At 38.6% G+C, this 26,619-nt stretch overlaps 1 protein-coding gene across 3 annotated transcripts; it reads left to right on the plus strand.

Moving 5' to 3' along the window:
- Positions 1 to 1,137: 1,137 nt before the first annotated feature.
- On the plus strand, positions 1,138 to 25,918 carry LOC124154196 (facilitated trehalose transporter Tret1-like). Of its 3 annotated transcripts, none has more exons than XM_046527764.1 (5): positions 1,138 to 1,285; positions 15,820 to 16,056; positions 18,587 to 19,368; positions 21,572 to 21,745; positions 23,765 to 25,918. In XM_046527764.1, exons 2-5 carry the CDS (start codon positions 15,954 to 15,956, stop codon positions 24,137 to 24,139), a joined length of 1,434 nt encoding a protein of 477 aa, XP_046383720.1. In that variant the 5' UTR covers positions 1,138 to 1,285; positions 15,820 to 15,953; the 3' UTR covers positions 24,140 to 25,918. The 3 variants fall into 3 exon arrangements, with proteins under 3 accessions (XP_046383720.1, XP_046383722.1, XP_046383721.1); XM_046527766.1 differs by lacking the exon at positions 1,138 to 1,285 and adding an exon at positions 6,957 to 7,298; XM_046527765.1 differs by lacking the exon at positions 1,138 to 1,285 and adding an exon at positions 13,871 to 13,977.
- Positions 25,919 to 26,619: the final 701 nt, after the last annotated feature.

Here is a 26,619-nt window from a genome sequence, read left to right on the forward strand (position 1 = left end):
GAAACCCGGCGTCGGCATTAGCCTGCTCTTAACGAAAGGCGCCAAGGGGACCACGGCTTAACGCCCCATCCGACGGACGGAGTGCTGCGCTTGAAATGTCCTCCACACAACACTCAAGCAGGGATCGGGCAGCCTCTGAAAATTCTCTACCACTGCCGAGATTTGAACCCGAGCCCGCCGGGTGGGAAGCCAACACTCGAGCCACCACACCTACCCCATCCCCCTCGTACCCATTCCGTTCATCATACGCACAAATGACAATATTCCCGAATTAGCAGAGAAATAAGTTTATTTTCTGACTACGCTTGCATCTATCGTTGAAATCAGTGATAACCCTGACGTTGAAATTCTATCATCGGATTAAAAAGACGAGCATCCGTGGACTAGATCAAATTATGATCAAATTCACGGTGGTACATTCCTTGCATAATTTTTCCAACTATAACATGGCATGGATGCTGTTAGCCATCAAGGCGTTACGATAACTTCGTACCCTATCGTGGGGAACACATATAAGACTTAGTTTTGGCAGAAATCTAAAGAAGATAAGATTCGCCTTATTTAACATTTAGTTTTTTTCTATAATATATGATATCCATCACCATGATTTTATCTCTATTTGGTTTTCGCATTCTGTATACGGAGCTGTTTTATCTGCAAAAAAAACGCTATCTAATGTCTACCCATGGACCATAATTCGCGCTTACATTTAATTCTTTCAAGCTTCATCCAGCGCACATTGTTTCAATGCACATATGTATGTATACATTTAAATAGTGTGGGTGACAATAAGCATGATTGCTTCACTCCTCTTCAAATTTTGACTTGTTGGTGACATATATTCCAAATATCAGCCCCTCCAAAGGTAAAGGAATATTTTTAGTATTACATGAGCATTTCCAGATCACAGTTGTGCGTTTCATCCCACACAGATTTGGTGTTCTTCTATAAATGTAACAGACTGGTCAGTCTGGTCACAAGAGTGGACGGACAATGATAAATGTCTTATGCGCCGAGATTTCGCCATGTTGAGATAGAGATCGTAATCAGAGGTACTCATCTCAAGGTCAAGCGATTGAATTTTGAGACTTAAAAGAGCTCGCTTGACACCGTTCTGATACATTCAAATCAGACGCCAACGGAATCGCCTGAAGGCCTAGCGACGACCTGAATTTGGGACATCCGCTAAACGGAAGGTCAGATACGACACATCCCACACGTACACGCAGATCACCTTGGTTGACATCAATTTCAGGATTTACTTGATTGATATCCCGAAGATTTGGTGAGTAAATAATCGCTAGAGCCTTCGATTAGTCACAGTTTTTCCCAATCCATACAATCCAAGGAACTCCCATGACGAAATCAAATCATATCAGTACCACCCTAACCTCACCAATATCCGGTGTTAGTAATAAATCTTCATCAATCCCTGTCCCTTATTTCGAAGGTGATTAAGTGAAAAAGCAGTTTAAAATATGCTAGGAATTTGATGAATGAAGGTGGGCTGGCCATTTATTTGAACTGAATTCAAAAAAATAATTCTGGAATCCCGAGTAATGTTGGGAATAAAAACTCCAAAATTGCGTTTTCCGGTTGATTTAACAGAATAGTGACTATTAGAGCAGCTTTAACGGCTATACATTGATTTGTGTGAAAATTCCACGTAGGAAATATCAATCGCCTCGACCATGATTCGAACCCGAGTCCCCGATTTCCGGCCGAATGCTTTAGCCAAATTAGCTCCCGTGTATCTATCCATGCTGTGGAAATTTGTGGATTACACAGTTTTTCGGTAGCGGCTGGACGCCTTTGGCAGCTTAACTGGCTGAAGTACTCGACCCGATATCGAGGGCTCCGGGTACGAATCTTGGTCAAGGCTAATGATGGAGATGTTCACATTGTAAACATAAAACGTACACGTAAAATTGTTCACATGTTCACACTCCGTAAAGTTTTCACCGTGGCTAGTCCCGGTATTCTTGAACGTACAATATACTCTCACTTTCTCTTCCTCATCGATTGTTAACCGAAGATTTGATTCGAGAGATTTTATTTCCAATTATTATTGATGGTTGGCTGCACAATTCGAAGAATATCTTTAAGAAATGTACAGGACACACAGTTTCCCCATTCACTATTTTGCTACTTTTGTTACGGTGGATCTTGTTGATGTGAATCTTTCGACCATTTCTATAGACCATAAGAACAGAAGCTTGAGCAATATAGAGTTAACTTAAGTTGAAGCTGTAGGAAGACAAAACGAAAACCTGGCTTCCCACCTAATGAGACCGCGGTTCAAACCACAGCGGCGGTGGAGATTCTGCACAGATTGATCTGAACCTGAAAGTAGCCAATCATTGTTCCCCTATATCTGGAGGCATCGCCCGATCCAGGATAGGGACAAGATCTCCTAGCAGTAGTGGGGGTTCAAACAAAACTGCCATTTTATCTGGTGTAACATGGATACCCAGGGGGGTCCTAGCCCCTATCTGGATCCGCTACTGTGCTGAGGGTACTTCAAGTTCACCGCAACATCTCCGTCCATCAGATGGGATGATAAACCGTAGTCTTCTTGGCACCTTTCGTAAAAGAGCAGGCTAATACCGACACTGGGTTTCCCGAAGCGGTGTGATGAGGAGCCGAGGGCCGAAGGAGGCTCAAGAGATGCTCGCTCGCACAAAAGTGTTTCTCCGCTCACCATTTGTTGGTTTCATGTTCATTTCCATTGGTCATTCAATTTTTATTTTTCGGTTTCAAGATATTATACACCGAAGAATCTTCGCTGCTATATTTCATTCATGGCTAAAGAAGTTATTGCAATTTAATGTCCGAGCCCTTTGTGCGGCCATTCTCATCACTGCTCCCTCACCAATAGGGTAGTTTCCTTCATCAAAGAAAACGAAATGTATTGATTGCGATTCCTTACCCACCGTTAGTGTATTCATAATATACAAATTATTTGGTTTTAGAAATCCCAGTTTAGACGAATGGCAATGATCAGTTTTAACACCATTTGAAAAAAGCCAGATTGGCGGCCATGCGATTCCACTCCACGTGACATCACAGGGACCTAGTTTCTATACGAGTAGATAGGAGTTTTACATTGTCTGTGATGACCAATGCATGCATGAGGCACAGAGCTCAAGGAAACATCTCTTAATAATCACACATTAAAAATACCTAAGTTCGGAAAGTTTCCTTCGTTTGATAGGGGAATAATAATCCTTATTTAAGCCAAGCGCTACCTGCTAGCAGGGTACTCAGCTACCTGCTAGCAGCCTGCGTCGCATCAGCGCTCGAGCCTCGCCCCAAGGTCACCTCACTCGCCGACAGCTGGAACTAGAAATACGTCACAATGGACTTTTTCCCATCATTCCTATTTAGCCGTCGCGTTTTCGCGCGCTTGAAAATTTTCACTTTTCGTTTAATCGCGAAAAATAGATATCGTCATTTAAAAATCTAAGAGCGTAAAATGCGCACTCCAGGAGTAATAATCTTTCGATTTAGGCAATAAAAAAATTATAGGAAACCACCCTATTATGTGGCAATCTAGAGGACTACTATCGACGCAAAAAAAGTAGAACTCTGAACTTTAAGCATTTGTATGAAAGTCTCCATGGGGTTGTGTCGAATATTGTTTCACTCATTGTTTATTTGACTACAATAATGGATCAGCAAACATTGTTTAAACGTAAACTTTTAGCTTCTACGGTTGAAAGAGTGAAGAAGAACACGCGAAAAACTATGAAAATGACGACATAGTCGTTATCTTCATCTTGTCACGCGCAAAATATTCAATCAATGGATATTAATGTATTTTTTATAGAGAGAAACTTTACAGCATCTTTGCTTTACAAATACCTTTGTAAAATTACATTTTACTTATTCTTTGATTTTTGAAATGGCCGGAAGGTATAGATTTCAATTTCCAAGGTGTAGAAAAAAAACCTCTATGAACCTATGGAAAGTCTATGAACCTATGTGAGCATAAATATATTAGGCCAAACAGCGCTTAGGAGGGATATTTTTATGGAAGAAATTATACCGCGGTTGACTGGTATTTCGGATTCAAATCGTGGGATAGAATTTCCATAGCAGAATGGTTGCCACATAATCTCTTACAAACTAAATCCAGGCGGTAGAAGGTAGAAGTACTATACAGAATTAATTACGCCTCAGTGAACAGAAAAATTCAGTGGCATAAACTATATTGACTTATAAATATGGAACACTAACCAAAAAATCTATCTGACGTATTGCCCGGTATAAAAGAGATTTGTAGACCACCGATGAAAGGAATGCTAAAAAAAACCCTACATTTTGAAGTCTAATATGCTGAAAAGATCTCTAAAAGATACACGGCTCAACGGAAAATAATTAAGTATTTAAGAAATAGCCTAGGGGAAAGAAGTACTAACAAGGTTTGTTCGTAAAGTAACGGGAATATTTTAATTTCGCGGGTTTGAAGAGTCTGATTGTCAATTTGTTTTATTAGGTTGGCGTACCTGCACCTGAAGAGTGGTTAAATTAATTCCAGCCTCCATATTCGCCAGATATGACTCTGTGTGACTTTTTCCTATATCCAAAAATAAGGAGAGCCTTAAAAGGCCGTCGTTTTACAAGTAAAGATGATATTAACCACTCCTAACCTTCTGAGAGAAATTAATTTTCAAGACTTCTCACGTTGAAAAAGTGAAAATTTTCTACTCAATGATAATTATTATAGCAGCTACACATTTCAAAACTAAACTTTACAGCACAAAAAAACACGCAGTTTAAATCCTACCTGATTATAGTTGAAAATATATACATTTTTTATGTTTCTTAGAAGAAATATTGGGTTATAATGGGTTAATACGTATCGCTGACTATCCCCAAAATCAAATTTGAGGAATGTTTTGAGGATAGGAAGAAGCCTGGGCACAAGTGCATAGTATCTAATGAAGGCTATTTTGAAGACGTCAACGTTTTAATGTAGACGAATGAATGAACGTATTTTTTCCAAAAAATAGAATTCCCGTAATCTTATGAACACATCTCGTATGGTAAGAATGATTTGTGAGAGGAGATGTGAACTCGATGAAAATATGCATGAATACCTGTTCAAAAGCACATCGAATTAGGATTCAAGGGGGTTCCTTTAGGGATGCAACACACCGCGGCCGGAACCCAATAATTCAATTGAAACGCCTGGTCACCCAGGGAGGGGATTGGATGGGGAGGAAGAAAGGAGGGAGGCACCGCCGCGATAAGAGAGCGTCGACGCCTCCAGGGAGGCCACCATGAAGGACGACGGGGCCGACTACTAGCGAAACCATTACTTAATTCAACTACGAAATTGGAAGATTTTTCTATGAGGAGAAAAATCCAAAGATCATTTCGTAGAATGTCCAAAAGCACTCCCGAATGAGAACCCAAGGGTGGTTCTAAGAAGGTTACAACACACCAGAGCCGGGACCCAGTAATAGGGTGGTTTTCTATTTATTTAATTGCCTAAATCGAAAAATTATTACTCCCGGAGTAAGTATTTCTCGCTTTTAGATTTTTAAATGACGATATCTATTTTTCGCGATTAAATGAAAAGTGAAAAATTTCAAGCGCGCGAAAACGCGACGGCTAAGTATGAATGCTGAGAAAAGCCCGTGTGACGTAATTCTGGTTCCTGCTTCCCCTGTGTGAGGCCACCTTGGCTCGAGGCTATGAGCGCCGCTACGATGCAGACTGCTAGCAGGTGGCAGAGTACCTTGCTAGCAGGTAGTGCTTGGCTTAAATAAGGATTATTAATACCCTATCAAACGAAGGAAACTCTCCGGCCATAGGCAATTTTAATAGGTGATTATAAAGAGATGTTTCCCCGAGCTCTGTGCCTCATGCATGCATTGGTAACCTCAGACGATGTAAAACTCCTGACTACTCGTATAGCATCTAGGTCAGTGTGACGTCATGTGGAGTGGCATCTCATGGGCGCCAATCCTGCATTTTTCAAATGAGGTTAAAATTGATCATTAACATTCGTCTAAACTGGGATTTCTAAAACCAAATAATTTGCATATTATGAAAACACTAATGGTGGGTAACGATTCGCAGTCAATGCCTTTCGTTTTCTTTGATGAAGGAAACTACCCTATTCAACTGATACGCCCGCGCTTCCGGGGAGGGGAGTGGAATGGGAAGGAAAAAGGATTGGGGATCCGCCGCGGTAGGAGCCCGACGACGCCTCTAGAGTAGGGATAGGAGTGGAAGGGTAGGATAGGAAATACCCTCGCCGCTATGAAAGCGACCAGGACCCACTACTAGCGAAACCATACCATATTGTGCCAATGATTTTGGAAGATTTTACCATGGATAAGTAAAACCCAAAAATCAAATCGTTGGATTGTAAGCAAGCAAGAAGGTTGAAGGCTTAAACTGCTGAGGAAGACACTGGAAAGCTGACAAAAGAGATTACTAAGGCAGAGAGGGAATCTACCAAATAACTCCAAGTTTGAAAATATAGAAGTATAAAGCAAAACTCAAGCTAATAACCAATTATCTGACGCATTCGTGTAGGCAACCTTTTACAAATTCAAGATTCTTAACGGGCCTTGACGTGTTTAGGGCGTCATCAATATCAAAGATGAAGGTAAAGTTTACTTGAGTGTAGAGGTGAATTTTTTCATTTGCTTTGTTGTGGCGGTCAACAAGCGAGCCTCGTCAACCAATCTTCGGCACGCTATGAGGTGAAACAGAAAAACAAGTGGAAAAAACAAATGCCGCTCCACAAAAAAAGGACCTTTCGTAAATACGTAGGCGATAGCGTAAACACCGTGGATAACTTCGGATCGAGTTCTTATCGAGGATGATTCGCAGTCGGTAAAAAAAAACAACAGCGAGGGGAGAGGGTCGGCAGTGGCATCATATCTATCCCCTAAACGCTGCACGCATGCATGCGTATAAATACATCACAGATTAACGCTAGCACAGATCCAGTGGGTGTCCAGCATCCGTGAGGGCATCTGCTTGATAAAAAGAGTTCCCTTTCTCTTCCGTGGCTTTCGGTCAACGGATCTATTACAACCACCTGTTGAGCAGCGATATGGAATCCAAGTGGACATAACCAAACGAACGTATCATCCTTTACTGACCAGTGTCATTCCACCAAAAGTCTTGGCACGAGTCCACCTTGGTGCTTTACTTTTGAATTATTAACAAGGCCAGACCTCCTGAAAGAAGCTTCTGCAGCAAAGCGGCCCATTGAGGTGGCCCTGTTAAGGGCTACAACTACCGTCCCTCTCACCTCGAAGGAGGGCATCAACGTGAGTATTGGACTCAAGTTCAGTTGTTTCCGAATCAATAATCAAGAATATACTAAATTTAACATCAAATATTGGGATAAATCCTATAGGTGACTAAATTTATTTAAAAAAACGGGTTTCCGTATGCTAATCAACGTAGGACTTTCAGAAATAATCCAGTTTTGCTGATGATTTTTTAAAATGATTATGGCAACCATCAAGTGAAGCATGATGGCATTAAGTTCAATCATCCCACATGTATGTGATTATGTACCACACAAGCAAACGATAAACTAACCGCGTCGTAAAGTTTGCCTAGACTAATGACAGGTTTACATATAGTCTTCACCCTGTTGATGGCTAAGATGGTGCAGCCCATCCCGGGCTAAGTCAAGAACCAATGAATTTCTTCCATTCACGGTTATCCCATAAGGTATCAAAAGACCTACATTTGAGTCCGGGAACCTTCAATTGGTCACACGCTCTACTACTTAACACTCCCCATAAAGGATCTTTTATCATGAAACTCTAAATATCGAGCTAAGGCCATGAAAACGATTCGCTTTTCCTCTCAGCGTTTATGAATTCTTTTCGAAGTATCCATTGTAACGGCTTTCCGAAAATCTAGAAAGATAGATAATATGGAGCAGGATTCCAAAGTTCCTATCAAGTATTATGGAGTTGATTAGAGATTTAAAATAGAAATGAAATAATTAGGTGCAATTATTCACAAAAATAAATTTTAATTGGACCCGGGTTTACCCTGATAATTGTATCCTCAGGTGATCCTGAATGTAGATGTTGTGACATAAAAAACCAGGTTGCTATTGTATTCATTTTTGTAAAATGTTGCACGTAATTGTTTCCTTATAGACATATTCCACTCTCTCATGTTAGAATTTCCAGATTTCATTTAAAAACCATTTTGAGATTGTATACCTACACTTAGCACTGTATTACCTTGTATACCTAGCGAAGGATTTAACATTTCACTCTAGGTATGATCTAAGCACCAACGGAGTTCAGAAAGAGTCTTTGAGGAAGGAAGTAATACTGTTACAATCACCTGTCGTAGTGAACTTTGTGACCGCAAAAATATTCAATGAAGATGAGCAGAGCTAGCGTGTGATAACTGTACGCAATGAGCATTACAATGATTTATTATTCAACGTTCAACGTTTTACCTCAGGTCATTTATTATTTCCTGTTATCGAATTCAATACTGTCCAATCGTTTGAAAATGTTTTTCAATTTTTTTATGTCAAGAGAGGTGTCAGAAAGGACTCAATCATAGAAACAAAACGATATAGATTTGAGATTTGATACTCATCGCCCGCATCCACTTTTCACCCTGAAATGTTACGAAGTGTTTCCGCGCTTTCCCCAGGGAATAACATTAAAACAAGCTCCTCTATTTCAAACTATGAAGATTTAACTATGAAAATTCAGAGCTGTAGCCGAGATATAAACAGGTTGTAACAAATTTGGCTTCATGGTTTCGATATTCTGTAGGTGTAAAAATTAGTCTTACAGAGTAAATTTCATTTTTCCCCTTCTTTACGCGCAAAACCTTCGACAGTTACGGTAATTCCGTATTTAACCTTTTTTTAGGACCAGGTCATAAGTTCTTTGGGCTACAAGGAGGATTAGTATTGCTTTTCCCAGCAGTAGCGTAGTTAAAAAGGGACGTTTCTAAACTTAGGTGACCGTAATAAATCTGTGTTTTCAACTTTGCTGCTACGTGAATAGAAAAATGCTGGTTATAGCCGAGTTTGGATAGCTTAGTTAAACATCTACTTCACACCCACAATTCTACTTCTGAATATTCTACTACCTTTCGGTTCAGTAGTAGATTTTATTATAAATAAGACAGTCCACTTGAGTCATTCACATTTCGTTGCCTTAACATTCTCGACTGTATACGCATCATTAGTACGTAGTCTGCTAAATCTTGATCGTTAGTTCACAATATTTAACTCATCAGTGTAATTATGTTTTTAGAGGATAATAAAAAATAGAGATTGAATACATTAATTAGATGCATAGCTTTAATGGCAATGGATCACATGGTTAGCGATGTAGGTTAGTTAAGTAGGAGAAAAGAGAAAAATATTTTAAAACTCTCCAACCCAAAAAAATCGAAAAGGACTTATTGAAACGCACAATGAGAAGAATAAAAACTATATAATTGCGAGGTGCCCAATAGAAAATATATTGACATAAAAAATGATATATCAAGAGAAAAGGAAAAAACGAGGAAGTATCTGGATATACCTATTGGAAATTGGTACCGGGAATAAATTGGTGAAGTTTAGTAAAACCAGCAGAGGGCATTCATATTGTGGTGATTATTTATGGCGGAGCGTAATTAAGGTAGGATCTACATAAAGTTCACAAAAGTATTTTAAAATAAAAGCAAAATAAGTAAAATACTTAATTAGTTTTTGTAAGTATCACGGTTACGGACGTAATTACCTGTGATCTCAATTTAATGATTTCCGTCGCGTAAATCGTTTGCTCTTCACAATCACAGACTTTTTTCATATGAAAATCCTCTCGCTACATTCCAGGGAATTATTATTGCATTCATTTATTTTTTTAACACGATTGACTTAGGTACGATAATTAAATAAATCGAAGGTTTTTAACAACGTCATTTCAAATACAGTTTAATTAAGGTAATCATCCCTGTTATTTTTTAACATTTACCTCGGATTTGTTCAGTTTTCAAGATGTCTTCACAATTTTTGAATGCGTAAAATATTTTAATGGACTTCATATTTAGCGTAAAATATTAAGAAGCTAAAATTTCAATGAAGTTTTTCAGGTAATTTACCGAAAAAATCAAAAATCCAAAATAAAACAAATTGATGATGATCAAAGATTTCAAAAAAATGTTTATTTTAATACGTTTTATACATATACATACATCGTTAATAACTGCCTTAATGTAAATGGAACCAAAATACACCTTCAAATTATCACCTTGGAAAACAATTTTCTTAAAAATGGGTTCGATCTAATAAAGTGATTACCAAATGCATCGCTCGCCTCTTGCGTGGAAATCAGATTCTAGATTTTCAATCACGGGAATAAGTGTTGATAAGTGGCAATTGTTAAGTAATCTCAATCATGAGGGATCTGAGTGGCCGATTCCTGAGTACGTGCTTGTGCTCACCATAGTTACACATTCTTAAGCAAGCTCATCAGTTGCAGTACGTTTTTAGAATGAAAAGTAGTGGAGATTTTTTCCATGGTAACATAAGCGTACCAATGGATTTCGTCACAGCAAAGTATATCCGCGTGGATCTCGGGAAAAAAAAGATTTATCTTTACTTCAAGCCTGTATGCAATGGTTTCAAAATGATCACGGTTTCTTCACATATTTTGCGCATGCGCAAATAGAGTATTCTGCGCAAGGAATCACTGAGTTAAAACAGGTTACATAAAAATTTGTATTTTAAAAATAATACGAAAGATAAAATGAATGATACTCAAAGATAGGGCATATCGATGGCTAAGTTCTAACAACACGTATCTCTAAAATATCAACTTTTCAGGAGAGCAAAAAAACGATTAATTTTTTGTACTTATGCACTGAAATTAAAAACCATAAGTTCATAAAACTGAAAAAGAAGAATTCATTTGCAAACAAAGAGTAGTTTTTTCTTGTATTTTATTTTTTTAAATGTTATTACACTATGTTTAAGATACCTGTCTCTAACCGGCCGAATATGAGATACGTGTTGCTAGAACTTAGCCATCGATATATGTCGTGGAAGTTTAACGCCTAGTTGTCATAGTGTCTTTTAAGTAATATCTAAACGTGGGCCTTAGGATATCATAATATCTCCTAAATTTTTCCAAGTAATGAAGAAAGATTAATTACAAAAATAAAATAAATAAGATTATGAAATGAAATAAATTAATAACTCTTGAATACAAAATTTTCAACATTTAATCGAAATTGAACCGATTGCAACAGTCATTAACTCAGGTAACATTAGGTTATGTAGTCATTTTTTTGCTTTCATAAAATCTTAAATATTTTGTGTTTTCGCAATTTTTCTACTGAAAAAAATATCCCTGGTTTTGCGCATAAAATAAAAGTAAGTTGAATGGGAACATAAACCAGCTTGAAATAAAAAGAATAGAAAGAATAGGCAATTTCTCTCCTAGCATTCACAGGATAATTCTCGTACTCGTATATTGCCAGCCTTTGCACGTTAAACTACCCCTAAGAGAAGTCTAATAAAATCAGCAATTTGAAAAGCTAAATTTTTGCGCATGCTTCGTAAAAGTTACATGTGATAAATCAATAGGAAGAGACCAGCTAAGATTATCGTATATACAAATTAAATACTATTTAACATGATTACTAAATGGAATAGAAATTAAAATATATTTTTCCAGTTGAAAAAATTATTTAAAAGCACTTTACTTGTCATTCTGGTGATGAAAAACCGCTTTTTCCTTCATATTCAATGCTACAAAAATTATTTTATTTCCATTTCCACTCTCCAGGTTATTTTTGATAAGAATTTCATATTACTGTCGCCACGGTGACGTATATTCAAATATGATTAAACCACTGCTCTGGAGTGATTTATTATTACTGCAATCACGTATCGGTCACTCCGTTATACTCACAAAGCCAACACTTGATAAACTTCATCTCCGGAATTACACTTAATATTTCCCACTTAAGGTAGAAGTGGATGAGGATTTCTTCAAAGGTAATCAGAGAAGAAGCTTTCAATGGAGAAATCGGTGAAGAGATAATATGCATAATGTAGATAATGCAAAGGAAAGCCCACCCATCCCACCTTCCCAAGCGCTCAAACTTTTCCACTCATCTCGCGGAACAATAATGCTGAGCTGTGAGATATGACCAGATTTAGGTCACAGTTTCTCATTATACAATATGGCTTGATACATACAAGAACTGAGAGGTTTTTTCATTTTACGGTAGGGAGATCATCGCGGTGAAGCGTTCTCCGAAAGCTCTGGTCAACAGGAAATCTTATAGCTGTAATTTTCTCATGGTTTTACAAGAAAATAGAATAAGAGAAATACACAAACTTACATCCTGATGATAGATAACCCGGTCATGCTCAACGGTTAGAATTCCAAATAAATTGAAATAACTTACCATTATAGAATTTTTCCTGAATAACGAAAACAAATTATTTTACCATGAATTGTTCATAAAAGTTCATAAAGTGTAAGTCGCTAGTTATGATTCCTCTTCTCTTCACTGTCAGAACTGGATCAATTGGAAAATTTACTTTAGTAGATAATTTGCGACGAACCAGTCGGGGGTACGCCGAAAATAATCGATAATGGCGGACGCCAGGAACTAATCTTAACACTTTCTAACCCAGTGCTGCTTCTGGGAGAAATAAAATTTCAAGACTACTCATTCTAAAAATGTTAAAATTTTGCACTCAATTATAATTATTGTGGCAGCTACATATTTCGCATTTAAACGTGACAGGATAAAAGATCACGTAGTTTTCATCTTTCCTGAACGGAGCTGTAAGTGTGCACATTTTTGGTGTTACTTAAAGACAGCATTGGGTCATAATGGGTTAATCAGGAAATATGTACATATATTATATAGGTTATTTAAAAAAGTCTCTATTTATAAAATTTTTATAACTAAAAGTGTCACCTATTGGTAGTGAAATTATGCAATAAAAGGTGTGCGTTGCATTTTTGGGGGCACGATATTAGTCATATCCATATAGAGGGGCACGGGAAGAAAAAAAGATTGGGAACCGCTGCCTTAAGTCTATACGCCGTGAAAAACTCAAATTTTACATTGAGTAGTGCTGTTGCATATGCATATTTATCCAAAAAAAAAGAAGCTAAATTATTTGAATACCGTGTGTAGGCTTTCGCGGTATGGCGAATATTCAGCTTAGAAGTTTAAATCTCGTGTCAACTTCTCCGCTGAATATTTGAGTACCGCTTAAAAAATGTTTTTCATGTTGAATTTCATTGCCTCTGAGATCCTAATTCTAGTATTAATTTTTTTCTGGTTTTACAGACGTTAAGAATAATTTCAGATCGACGTATTACGTGCAATTTAACATTAAAATACCACTGTTGCCACCGTACAAAAACAATATTTGGATTTAAAAAAACTAAAATAACTGAAGGATTATATAAAAATAATTTCGCATTATTTTTTGAAAAGAGATCACATGATTTGCGAGAAGGATGAGGTACAATGGATATCTGGGCCCATTTGAAATTAGGACGAGGATAGAGTGAGAAGTTAATGATTGAAATAAAATTAACTTAGGAATGGATTACGAGGAAGCCATCAAATATTTATTATCTTTGTACTAGTTTAACTTCAGCATCCTTCACCAGTACCAATTCTTCAAGGCTTCTGCACTGCAGCGAATAGTTTTTGTCTATTCCCAACATATTCAGGCGCGTCAGTGAATTTATATATTTTTTCAATGGAAGCAAAGGACAACCGCTGATAAAGTACCCATCTCACGATGCATCGAAGCCTTGACTTGGTGCTCTCGCATTGCAATGCATCGTTTCTTCTATTCTTTCGTAAGGGCTCCGTCTCTATTCTGCCTTCTTTCGTTCTATCGGCGCGCAGAAACTCTCTAGACCCGACAACAGTAAGGAGCTATCCGCAGAGATTTTTTTGCAAGCCTATCGCCAACGGCCAAAGGTTAGTGCTATGTGCTATTTCACAATTAAGTTGGCAATTTCTTTGGATAAGTGTGGAAACACGTCCTGAAACAAACGAAGCTTTTGATGGTGCAAGTTATTTCCTAAAACTAACTGACTTAGTCCGGTGTATTTATTTCGATAAATCAATTGATCATTTTTATCAAGATATATGCTTCTGGTGTATGGTATTTGGGGGAGGCGACCGACAGCTTAGGTCATTTGCGCCAAGACGGGAGGGAAGGGAAGGAAAGGTGGAGAGAAACCCGGCGTCGCCATTAGCCTGCTCTTAACGAAAGGTGCCAAGGGGACCACGGTTTAACGTCCCATCCGTCGGACGGAGAGTTGCGCTTGAAATGTCCTCCACACAACATTCAAGCAGGGATCGGGTAGTGTCCGAAAATTCTCTGCCACCGCCGGGATTTGAACCCGAGCCCACGGGGTGGGAGGCCAACACTCTAGCCACCACATCAACCCGATCCCCATGTATGATTCTTCTAGGTACATAGAGATTTGGTCATTGTTTGTAACATCACCTCTCAGGAAAAGTAGGGCCAGATTTTCATTGATATTGACTGACTTTCACTCTTCGGTACGGTTTATATTAGCAAGATTTTACATGGATTCAAACTTCAATCTTCAACCCCTTGTTGCCAATTTTACACAGATATTTTGGCGGAATAAATTATTACGCTAGTAAATACTGGTTGAAACTCTGAAGTGGTCTATTTAAATTGGACGAATTGTTGGCTGAGATCCGAGTATATATTTGAAAACATAGTACCCAGAAAAGTTAAACACCCCTACATCTTTATTTTCATGTATTAGACGTACAAGAGAAATATTTTCCCCAGAAATTTTGTTTTTACAAAAATGACGCATAATGTTCTCTAGCCTTCTAGCCTATAACCTTTGATGGCCCAAACCATTTTTGTAGTTGACAAAGTGGCTTCATGACAAGAGGCTTCAAGGAAGTTGTCTGGTTTTCAATAAATATTAGCCTGTCTCAAAATATGGAGAAAAAAATGTTGTTTAATTTTTCTCTTGTGTGAAAGTTATTGAAATTCATCTAAAATAATTATCCACTACACAATAAAGCTAACTATAAAATACGAGCCATCGAAGCGTAACTTACAAAGGGTAAATCATTTCAATAATTTTAAAATCCATGCGAGTTATACACGGGGTTGAAAGTGTCATTGATTTAAACTATAATATCCTTATTAACGGATCAGAACCACTTGAACGATACAATGAAGAACAAGAAATGGAATCATTAGTACGATTACCTCGTAAATAAACCATTTAAAAAATCATGAAAATTATTTCGAAAAAGAATTCTTGACTTATCAGAGGTGAACTACTAATGCAGTAGTATTGTAAATAATAAAGAAAACAAAGAAATTTGTATTTCCTTCTTAGATTAATTATTTTCCGCATAGAAATACACGCTTATCTGGAAATTGGTTTCACGTGTGCCATTTTAACCTGACCATTCACTTGTGGAATCTGACTGCAAATAAACTACAACTATAATCGTCAACGATATCGACATTTCAGAGAACCTAAGTTACAGATTATAGTTTGCAGACACTCCGCGACTCATAATACTATATACCGGGAATAAAATTAACTTTCAACAACTATAAAAAAATATTTAGTAGGTATGACACCAATTCTACAACTTTTTCAGCTAATGGAATCCAAGTATTTTTACCACTAACATATAAGGTAAAATAAGATAACCTTTGTTTAACTTTGATTTACTCTGTAGTGCAAATAATACTCTTTTCTAGTTGGAAGTAACATTAATTAATGAAACCTCTGGTTTTTATCCTTTCAGTGCCACCCCGACGTCTGATCAAGGCAACTATCAGACGACTGACATCACCCACTTCTCACCCTCAACACTGCTTGAAGTAAAAGGAGTGAGAGAGCTAGAGTAGCTTCCCTTCAGCTGTTCACTTATACATACCAATGGCAACACGATTAATGGCGGGAATGAACGACCATGAAGCCGGCAAAGTGCCGAACACGGAACCTGGGAAGAAGATGCCGCAGTTTCTGGCGGCCGGAGCAGGTACATTCATTCGTGAAACTATGAATATGGGGCTTAATAAGTAGGCATAAAGTACGAAAACTTAATATGAACAGGCATAAACCTAAATTTTCATTATGATACACGTTACACGAATATGGAAATGTAGGCGATGAAAATATACGGGTATTGAGGTAGGTAAAGTTTTCATATCTGATAATCAGATTACATTTGATACGGCTACTGTGCATGGCCAGACCATTTCATGATAATAGCGCAAGTTTTAAACAAGAAATAATGTGGGACATCAAGGAAGAAAGACGACCGGTCGAGCAAGCATGATGAGTTCTCTTAAGGAGGTTCTATGCCTTGATGGAAAGGGTGTGCTACAAAAATAACAGAAGCGCTATTCGGTCCTTCATATTTGTAGCAAAACCATGAAATGTGAAATTTATAAATATAAACCTGAAGTATCGAACATACCAAAGCATGCATTAATTTTTCCACATAGGCAGTGGCGGCTGGTGGTAATTTATCTAGGGTGTACATTAGAGCAGATATAGGATGATTTAATTATATTATGTTAATACTAATCCATGAGCATCATATTTCGTCGTAATAGAATACATAGCAAGCAAAACATATCACTGGCATATTCTAACCTTAAAATTGCATGAACAGAAATAATATTAGCATGCATGAAAATAATTATTCTAAACACGCTTTTACAAGTGACGGTAGGCGAAATTCATTCTCCTTTCCTTACACCCTATGAGGAAGTATTGTAGAAAACGGCCATACAGATGACTCTGTAGACGGACTAGGTTCCTGGTCGCAGGTAGTGTACGTGGCGGCTACACCACTACACTACCTGCGAGTCACTCACCAAAAATATGCGCGTGCGCACTCGCATCGTTTTGAGTCTGCTCCCATCACCCATTTGAACTGCATATACCCCCCCGCATACTTCGTCCCGCCAGAGCACCATCAAGCGATCGCATAGACCGAAAATGCGCCCGGCCAATGCCTTTGGCCCGGCGCGATGCCACTTGTAGAGCGGTGAATTCGAAAAGGAGATAGCTGTAGCGTTCATGTTTCTAGCATATGCAGACAGGATTTTTATCCTTCTCGTTGTAAAGGAATAGTTTTCTTTTATAATTCATTCATCTTTGGGTGTGCACTTGCTAACATGCGTATACGCATGCGCCGCCACTGCACATAGGCCATGTACACGTAACTGAAAAACTTCGAAACATGCGCTCGAAAATTCGATTCCTTAGCTAGATGAGTACATCAATGTAGTAATGCATTCTGTAGTCAACTTAGATGAATGACCATTGAATTATGCGAACACTTGATATTTTTCTTTATGAGACAAGAAGCTGAATGATGGATTGATGGTAAATGAACGATGGCTGTACGTGTATCAAGTCCATTTTGAACAATACCTCGTGATGAAAGCACAGACGCCTTTCTCCTTAGATCTTAAAACTTTAAGAACTAAAAGTCACCGAAAGGGATATTGCAACGGTCTTAAAAATTAATTTTATTTTCCCCGTTCTAATGAAATTAAATAGTTCTGATTTCTTGAATCGTTGCTCGATAAGTATTCTGCAACTAAATCATCATACTATTTTCATCTTTTTATGAAATACATGTTACCTTCAGTATAAAAAAGGAGTAATCAGAGAGAAGGTAATAAAGGTAATATAATAAGGCGATTCAGTACCATTGAAAACTGGGACAATGCAAAAAGTATAGCAATAATAAAGCAGAGAAGTAATGAAGCAAAAATTATTCAATTTATTAAAAAGTTTAACGTGATGCCACTAGAAAATTTCATTAGTAATTCACAGTAAAAACTAAAGAGACGATAACCAATTAGCTTTGTATTTGTTCATCATTAGCTTATACCAAATATCCATTTCAACCGCACTCCATAATTGCATACAAATTTCATCTGAATTATTGAAAATTAATACTTGCCACATTGATTAGGTTCTTCATATATATTGCCTGGTAAGTATAATTATAAAAAAGTTGATTTTATGCCTCTACTTTCTTATAACCACCATTGGAATCTATAAAATGCACATAATACTTTACATTTGTTAAAAATAGTGAATTAAGAAACAGTCACCTATGAATGTAATATCGAACGTCCGGCGACTATGCACATTCGTCGTAACGTCGGTATGTACACATTCTCACACTCGAAGATCCTTAAAGAGCCGCAAGCCTTGATCGATCTTATACATCTATATCTTAATTCTCATCCCTAAAAGATTAGAAGATTAATTTCATATTTGAGTGCTTAATCAATGAACCGGTAATGCCGGCAGTGATGATGCCGAAACTGTAGTGAATTGCGCGTTAATTCAATATTTACACTTTCATATTGAAATTTTGAGGGCATAAAGAGTAGAACATCGTCACATTTTCGGGAACTTTGGGTGAAAAATTTACCCCTGTATCTTCTTAGAGGTAATTTTTCACATTTAAATTTATTTCTATTTTATATTTGCATGGTTTGACTTGAAATTTATATTATTACTTTCCCATCACGATACAGCCACTCTCGTGGCCTTGTCTGGAGGCTGCGCTCTGGCCTGGACATCACCGGCGATAGACCTACTGAAGTCGCCTGGAAGCCAATGCCCCGTGTCGGACTTCGAGGGTTCCTGGGTCGGGGCGCTGCTGCCCCTTGGGGCCATCTTCGGGGCCCTGCCCTCCGGCTCCCTCGCGGACAGGGTCGGCCGGAAAATGCTCCTTCTCTTCATGGCCGTCCCGTTTGTGATCTCCTGGTTGATGCTCGCCCTCGCTAAATCCGTCGGTGTCCTGTACGCTGCCCGGTTCATCAGCGGCCTCGTAACTGGTGCCTCATGCGTCGTCGCTCCTATGTACATTGCCGAGATAGCAGAAGATTCCGTCCGAGGCACCCTGAGCGCCTTGTTCCAGCTGCTCACCACGATGGGAATCCTCGTGGTCTACCTTCTCGGTTTGGCCGAGAACTACGTTGCCCTCTCCTGGACCTGCTTTACGTTCCCCATCGTCTTCTGCGCCGCCTTTTTCTGGATGCCCGAGACTCCCAAATGTCTCCTGGGCAAAGGAAAGAGAGAGGAGGCTCGCAAGTCGTTGGCGTGGCTGCGAGGGAGGCAAGACGTGGGGTCTGAACTGGCGAACATCCAGGCCCTGGTGGAGGAAGAAGCCGCCGCCAGCAAGAACACCTCGTGGAGGGACATTATCGCGTCCAGGGCGAACAGGAAGGCTTTTGTCATATGCCTGGGGATCATGGTGTTCCAGCAACTGAGTGGCGTCAACGCAGTTATATTTTACACTGGCACAATATTTCAGGTGAGACTTTCTACACATAACTCACTTTAAGGTACCTTCTTGAAGCCATTTTTCCACATGCATCGAGGGTAAACTTAAAAGTAAGGCCTCCAATTTTTTGTCATTAAATATGACATTTATTTACATTGTTGGATACATCTTTGGAAAGGTCATGGTTACAGCAATATTTTTATGTAGACACCCTGGCTCTCGGCGACTTTCCACATCCGCACGATGAACTTTTAAATCCCGTCTGTAAATTATTGTGTACAATTGTATAAGTTAATTTAGTTGCTAAAGACGGCGCCAGCTTAAATGAACATTAGAGCAGATTCAAACTTTTGCTAAATTCCTGTCAATAAAACTTCCGACTCTCTGTGAGAAGCATAAAATAATTCAAAGACACAAGGATTCCTCAAGTATGTCTCAGGATAGGTCCACGCTAAAAGCTTAGGAGCGCTGCAAAATTGTAAAAATATTGCAAGGGAAAATTAAATTTGAGACATAAGTAGCATACAAATGAAAGCAACTCCGTATGCTAAAAATTACAAGGAGCGAGAAGATGAGCTCAGCATTTTCAAGGATTGAGTTGGTCCCGACTAGAGATGTGAAAGATATTGACGCGTCGATTACATTTTGCCTATGGGCAGTTGATTGTTGTTGTGCTATGATAATATTGTCCCAGTCATACGCCGTGGCTGACGAGATAATGCATAAATGTTGGTATACTTACGCAAAATACCTTATCAAATGGGATTTAAACCAAAAAGAACCTGTACTTTCTTAGCCACTTACTCCTCTCCAGGTATCCCTCTCAACAGCAAGAGGTTGCCATGTTCTAACTTCAATTTGCGTTAAGTCTCCACCTTAGCTTGGCACACTAAATATCATTTCTCTGACTAGTTTTTTCGTACAGTCTGAAGACATATGAAAAATACTGCTTCCAATACCAGACTATATAAAACTATATCGATTAAAAGCTAATTCCTATACTGAGTACACCTATTTCGCATGCAAAAATTTAAAAGATACTGTAGTGACTACTGAAAGTGGACATGAGGTTACGAGAGAGTGTTATTTCTAATTACTAGGCTAGGGATGGGAAGCAAAGGAGCAATTTTTAGAATTATTCGTGAAAACAAATTTTTGGTTCTTCAAAGTTTTCGTTATTATTTCTCAATTGTTAAAACAACAAACTATGGCCAATAACGCCGTGTGGACGCTCATGCTTTTTTTAAATATACTATTTATTCGCTACGAAAACGTAAATACAATTTAATTATTATTTGTTAATATTACCCATTATTGTTGCTTTTAAAAACACCATACTTTACCACCACCATCTCGTTCATACCCAAGCGTCAATCGATATCCCAACAACATCCAGACAACATAGTCGGCGTATAAATTTGAAATCCGTGCAACATCGATGTTAATCCAATTAACGTCTTATGGATATCAGTCAAACATCCAAAGGACCCGCCAAACAACGTTGCAGCACTGTCCCAACAGTGGACATGAAGGTCCCTATTACAACATCTCTTCGATATCTTCACAACATATAATGAGAATATAATGGGTGTGCATATAATGGTTTTTGGTAATCCCCTGACGTACAAAAAACAAAAAAAAAACATTTGTGCTCTTCAATTCCATGCATAACATATACTACCGTGGGTAACATTTGGAATAACATTTTTTTAATATCAGGGATGTTACAACTTGGATGTCTATGTAACGTCAAAATATCCATCGTGTAATAACAACGTGTTTTGTATATTATTATCATTATTAAAATTGTTACAAGTAGGCCATTGGCCTGGTGGTAACATGTACATATGATGAAAGAAAACATTGAAAAAATTATAGAAAACATTTGAAAAAACAATAGAAAACATTATAAAAAGCCCTCGGTCCCTACTTATTCAACCGCTTTTTAAAACTGTGTAAATTTTTCGGGAAGGACTCAAGTAGTTTTGCTGGTAGATCGTTCCAGTCTCTTATGGTCCTATTCAAGAAGGAGAACAGCTTCGCATTTGTCCTTTGTGATCGGCACTTTATCTTGAACTGGTGATCATTTTTTCCAACAAAGCTGGGGTTTGGTATGTCCTTCCCAAATTCTTTCCACCCTTTTTCCCATCAGTCTTATTTAGATATCCATGGTCCGCTGCTTGGGTATCTATCACTTATCACGCTAAACTCTTCTTTCATTCTTTTTCTACAGGCTGCCGGGAGTGGACTTCCACCAACTGTGAGTCCAGTGATCGTGGGTGTTGTGCAGACGGTGTTTACTACGGTGGCGGCGGGTCTGGTGGACCGCGCCGGTCGCAGGGTGCTGCTCATCCTCTCCTCCGTCGTCATGTCCATTTGTCTGGCCGCCCTCGGTGCTTACTTTAAGGCAAGGCATTACTTTTACACTTACAAGGTGGCAAGTCTAACTCCTTCGTTTAGCCATAACTGTTCAAACCAACATTAGCACCACCGAAGGCAATTTTCCAGATTTTTTCTGGGGGGAAAACAAGGGTCTGACAAGCAAACGGTCTTCTCTTATTTGAGATTAAAAAACAACATACAACAACTCCTGTGGGAAATATTACTTTTTATTCCAATATAAAAGTTGCTAATATTAAAATATTAATATGTAAAATAGATAACAGCGACATTTTTTATGTTTACTTCAGACAACTTATACTTTTTTATTATTAACTCGCGATCGACTACAGATAAATCAGCAAGGATAATTTTCACTGTGGCGTTAATGATTTTCATGGCTTTCATAACGTCTAGGTTCGCTACCTTCACTTTTGATTTTACTAGGGGTATATCCTTCACTTTTGATACCTGACTTCACGTGCGAAAGAAAAGCTTTTCAAGCTCCTTCTACATTTAACTCTATTACTGATTACTAGAGATGCGTGAAAATCGTAAATGCGATAAATGCCTTATAGATGCGATTTGCGCAAATAAATGCGACATAGATGCGATGACTGGACTTTTATGATATTTTTATGCAAATTTGCCTTTTCGACGGCAAAATTTGTACATTTTGTGCCGAGCGCAGTTTAAATGCTCCGCCGACACTCACCGCTTAAAGCATGTGAGCGACTGGCCAGCTGCTAGTTGGCTGGGACTCTACGTGGCCGCGAACTACAAGTGGGCGCGGGCAAGCTACACCTCCGCTTCTATACGTCTTATTCGTTAATTTATTACTGTTCTACAACAAAATTATTTAAAATATTCTGTATTTTTTCATATAGCTGTGTTTCACTACATTTTATCGTCATCTACCTCATTATGAAAATAAAAAATAGACGCTACAAAACGCGATAAACTGTTATTGAAAGTGCGATAAAATAAAAATAAAAGTGCGATTTTCACGTATCTTTACTGATTACACAAAATAAAACCAACGTAATAATAAAAGGACCGTATTAAAGAAAATATCCGTTTTATAAGCGCTTGGGGAGGGCACGTGCCACCTCCCTAATTCCGCATATGAGCACCACCTCGCCAGTTGATTAATGAAATCTCGATTTTCAGCAAATAAGAGCCAATTTCTAGTGCAGTACAGCTAGATTACTGCTATGGCGGCGACTTGCCGAAACCCTGGTCGAATTTTATTAAATGTAGGCGGATTAATCCTAATTAATGTTTGCATCTGTGTTTCTTAAATTAAATGTTCTGCAAACTGACTCCGAAAGTATTTACAACCTAGAAAACGTCACCGAGTCACCATAAACCAGGTCGGATTTTATTGAATCAGGGAGGTATATCAGTGAGGTAGCCAGGAATTTTGTTCGGGGGGTCTAAAACCAAGAGGAAATTTTTTGAAAAACACGGTTCCATGCAGAGTGTTTTAAACTAATTTGAACACTTTTCATAACCGAAAAAAACTTCTTTTTTCTTCTTCTTTATTCCAATAAATCTTATGTAAATCCACGATTGTTCAATATTTTGTTTTCTTTTATGAAGGAAAATAATTGTGTTTTTATAATGAAGAGCAGTAGCAATTTCCACAATTTTAAATTTATTGGTACTACTGGTTTCGCTTTACAGCATCATCAGGTACTGTATAATCTGATGATGCTGTAATGCGAAACCGGTAGTAACAATAAATTTAAAATTGTGGAAATATCTCCTGCTCTTCATTATGCCACGTTTCCACTTCATCTCGCCTGAAACCTCAGATTATATGTGTTTTTATATTTCGGGAGGGGGGATCCGGACCTCCCCGGACCCCCCGGATCTCCCCCTTAGCTACGCCACTGAGGAATATGCTTGTAATACCTTAGTATTTACTTCATAATGAACTCAACCATCCCAAAGTTCGGTGGTTAAAACCTTTTCCTATATTTTTAGTCCAGATAAACACCTGTGATTTGATCAAAAATTACATTTCGAAAATTTATGCTCTCAGATCCGAGGACCAGGACTGGAACCTTCGGATGCCGCCAAGGCAATCGGCTGGTTACCACTGGTGAGCCTGGCCGTCTTTATCATCGTCTTTTCGCTTGGCTTCGGACCCATTCCGTGGGCCCTCATCGGCGAGTTCTTCGCGCCCAACGTGAAAGGCATCGCTTCTGGTGTCGCCGTGGGAACCAACTGGGTGCTCGCCTTCATTGTCACCCTCACCTTCGCCTCGCTGCAGGAGTCCATCGGCTCGGACGCCACCTTCTGGATGTTCGCCGGCTTCAACGCAGCTGCCGCCTCCTTCGTCATCTTCTTCCTTCCCGAGACCAAGGGAAAGTCCCTGGAGCAAATCCAGAAGGAGCTTGCGGGAAATGTGAAGTAAAAGACTTTTTCTAGAAACATTTACGTTTTGAACAACTGGGGACCTATTCTCGTTCGTAACGCTAAATTGGTTGCCTACACCATGATAACCTGCTCGCCACCTCACGTGTGTTTGGAAGGAGTGAATAAGGGGATTATATCGGACGATCTGTTTCGTGTGTTAGCTTTCCACCCCGTGGATATGGATTGAAACCAAGGTATTTGTGTTGAGTTTTAAGGGGTTAATAGAGTGCTATTTGGAGGGCACTTCAAGTGCAGCACTCTACCCATCATATAAGTAAAATAGTAGTCCCCTCGGCACCTTTTATTAAGAACAGGTGGATTCCACCCTTACTTCCTAATACCTCTTCTATGGTGCAAATGACCTAAGCTGTAGGCTGCCTTTTTCTGACAGCAACACCAAACGTCAAATTCCCCAACACCTTCATCGAGGTTGCATCTCGTAAGAACGTTCACGAAAATTAGGCATAAGTGACAAGAAACTGACGACTACCTTTAGATGCTAGATGATTTGCAATCTGTGAGCAAAATCACAGGCAACCGATACCAGAACAATTTTGTGCTACTTAGCCCAAGTGCAAGACCCGTGTGATGATCAGGTCGTCAAGGGTTCCGCGATCGCGAGTTTGATAGCGTAATACACTGAACTGAGTTTTCTCCGTGTGCACTTCAAGTTCTAAGAAATACGTTTCATATGAAGTTGGAGATAACAATTTTTCGCCATTCGCGAGAAGAGACTGCCATCAATTTATTTTTCAAAAGCACGTTGCATATTTACCAACGTATTTTGACTTAAGTTGAGGTAAAAGATCTATCTATGATTGAAGGTGATTCTATGAATTCTTGCGAAAAATGTGGGGTCTCATACGAAAAGAATTACGATATTTTATTAGATAGAGATATATATCACAATATTTAATTTTATGGCACTGAAATGACTCCTAGAGGATGTAAATACCTTTCCAAAACTTAGGAGAGTGATATATTTAATATGATCCATATCAGCTAACGCGAAACTGGGCCCAAGACACGCTTTGACCAGCGGAACACATTGCTCTAATCGCCTCACTCATCTCAATAACGCGATAATAACTGTTGATCGATAATGTGAAGGTTTAGAACAGATGAGTATATAAAAAATAATTGCAATTCCTTGGAAAGGCTGCCACGGTCGTGCAAAATATTTTCCTTATTTTTATCCAAAAAGAGAACGAAGGAAGTCAAATCGGGCTATTGATTCGTAAATTAATGGAATGCTTATTGAATTTTTGTCGTTACATTAGAAAAAATAATCAAGCAAGAAAAAGATTTGCTCAAGGATCAGGCGTTTAGAAAAATTTCATTGATTTTGAATCAATCAATGATCAACAAAAGCTAGATTTCCATATTCCTCCCAAATTCATAGGGCACATTCAGCCGATGGAGTGCCTTCGGAGCGAACTGAATGGGTGCCCACAGTGAACTCTCACAGTGAGGGCCATTTTTTTAGCGGAAGGAACACTTGCTCAGTGCTTACAGAGCGATATAATACAGCAAACGAGTATTTATTCAGCAGAGTGAAAGGAATCTCTCAGAGCACTCCTTTACAAGGGCAGCTCCTGAGCCAATACATAGGCTGAAAGCGACCGCTAACTGGTATATAATTCCTACCATCAAAAGAATTAAGTTATGTCTCCAAAGGAATATTTATGAATTGTGCACTAAATGTACTAACTCTATTTCCTAATATCTTGTATTATAATAATATTTATTTAATAAATATATAATTATTGCTATATTATTTCTCACTTTAATTACCGACCATAACTAAAAACTACGAATCAAAATGCCGCTTAACACAAGCGGTAATGAGGAACCATGTGGCCTAATATGTTCGACCGGATTTATCCAACAGTTACGCCCTTCTAAAAACAAAATTATTTCCAAATGTTGGAGACAGCAAATCAGAGAAGATCTATGTTAATCTTAATGCAATCATTAAAAAGTAACAAGCAAATGTATTTCACTTACGAGGCAGTTAGAAGCAAAGGGGCGTAAGTGGCAACAATTAAAATTTAGAGTTAACGACTGCATCATATGATAGGAGAAAGCCAAGTCTGTTTGGTGGCAAAGAGATGGTAGAGTGATAGCCATAGAATTTACATTTATACAGTATTTATAGTGGTAGCTTTAACAGGAGCTGCTATCAAGCGGGATTCAAAACAATAATTTCGTAATAAATCCATTTTGTTTGAACTTTAAACCAGTTTATCATAAAAGTTAGCTTTTTCGCGCTGCCGGAAATCCATTTCCATCGTAATCAGGGCCGATGACCCCTGTACTGGGTGCTAGCTTTATATATCCTAGGTATTGGGTACACGGTTGGCGGAGACCGAGTTTTTGTCCCCGCCATTTTCAAGATTGGATTCCATCGTAGCCACCGAGACAATAGGCCTAACCAAGCAAGCAGAGGACGTCGGTGACGTCAGGACGAGTGGGGTT

This window comes from Ischnura elegans, chromosome 2, assembly GCF_921293095.1.
Source record: "Ischnura elegans chromosome 2, ioIscEleg1.1, whole genome shotgun sequence".
Lineage (NCBI taxonomy): Eukaryota > Metazoa > Arthropoda > Insecta > Odonata > Coenagrionidae > Ischnura > Ischnura elegans.

Bases quoted from the DNA above. Each gene is read 5' to 3' on its own strand.
- LOC124154196 (XM_046527764.1), top strand. From the start codon at position 15,954: ATGGCAACACGATTAATGGCGGGAATGAACGACCATGAAGCCGGCAAA. The intron at 19,369-21,571 runs GTGAGACTTTCT...CTTTTTCTACAG, and splicing joins ACACTGGCACAATATTTCAG to GCTGCCGGGAGTGGACTTCC. The intron at 21,746-23,764 runs GCAAGGCATTAC...TTATGCTCTCAG, and splicing joins CCCTCGGTGCTTACTTTAAG to ATCCGAGGACCAGGACTGGA.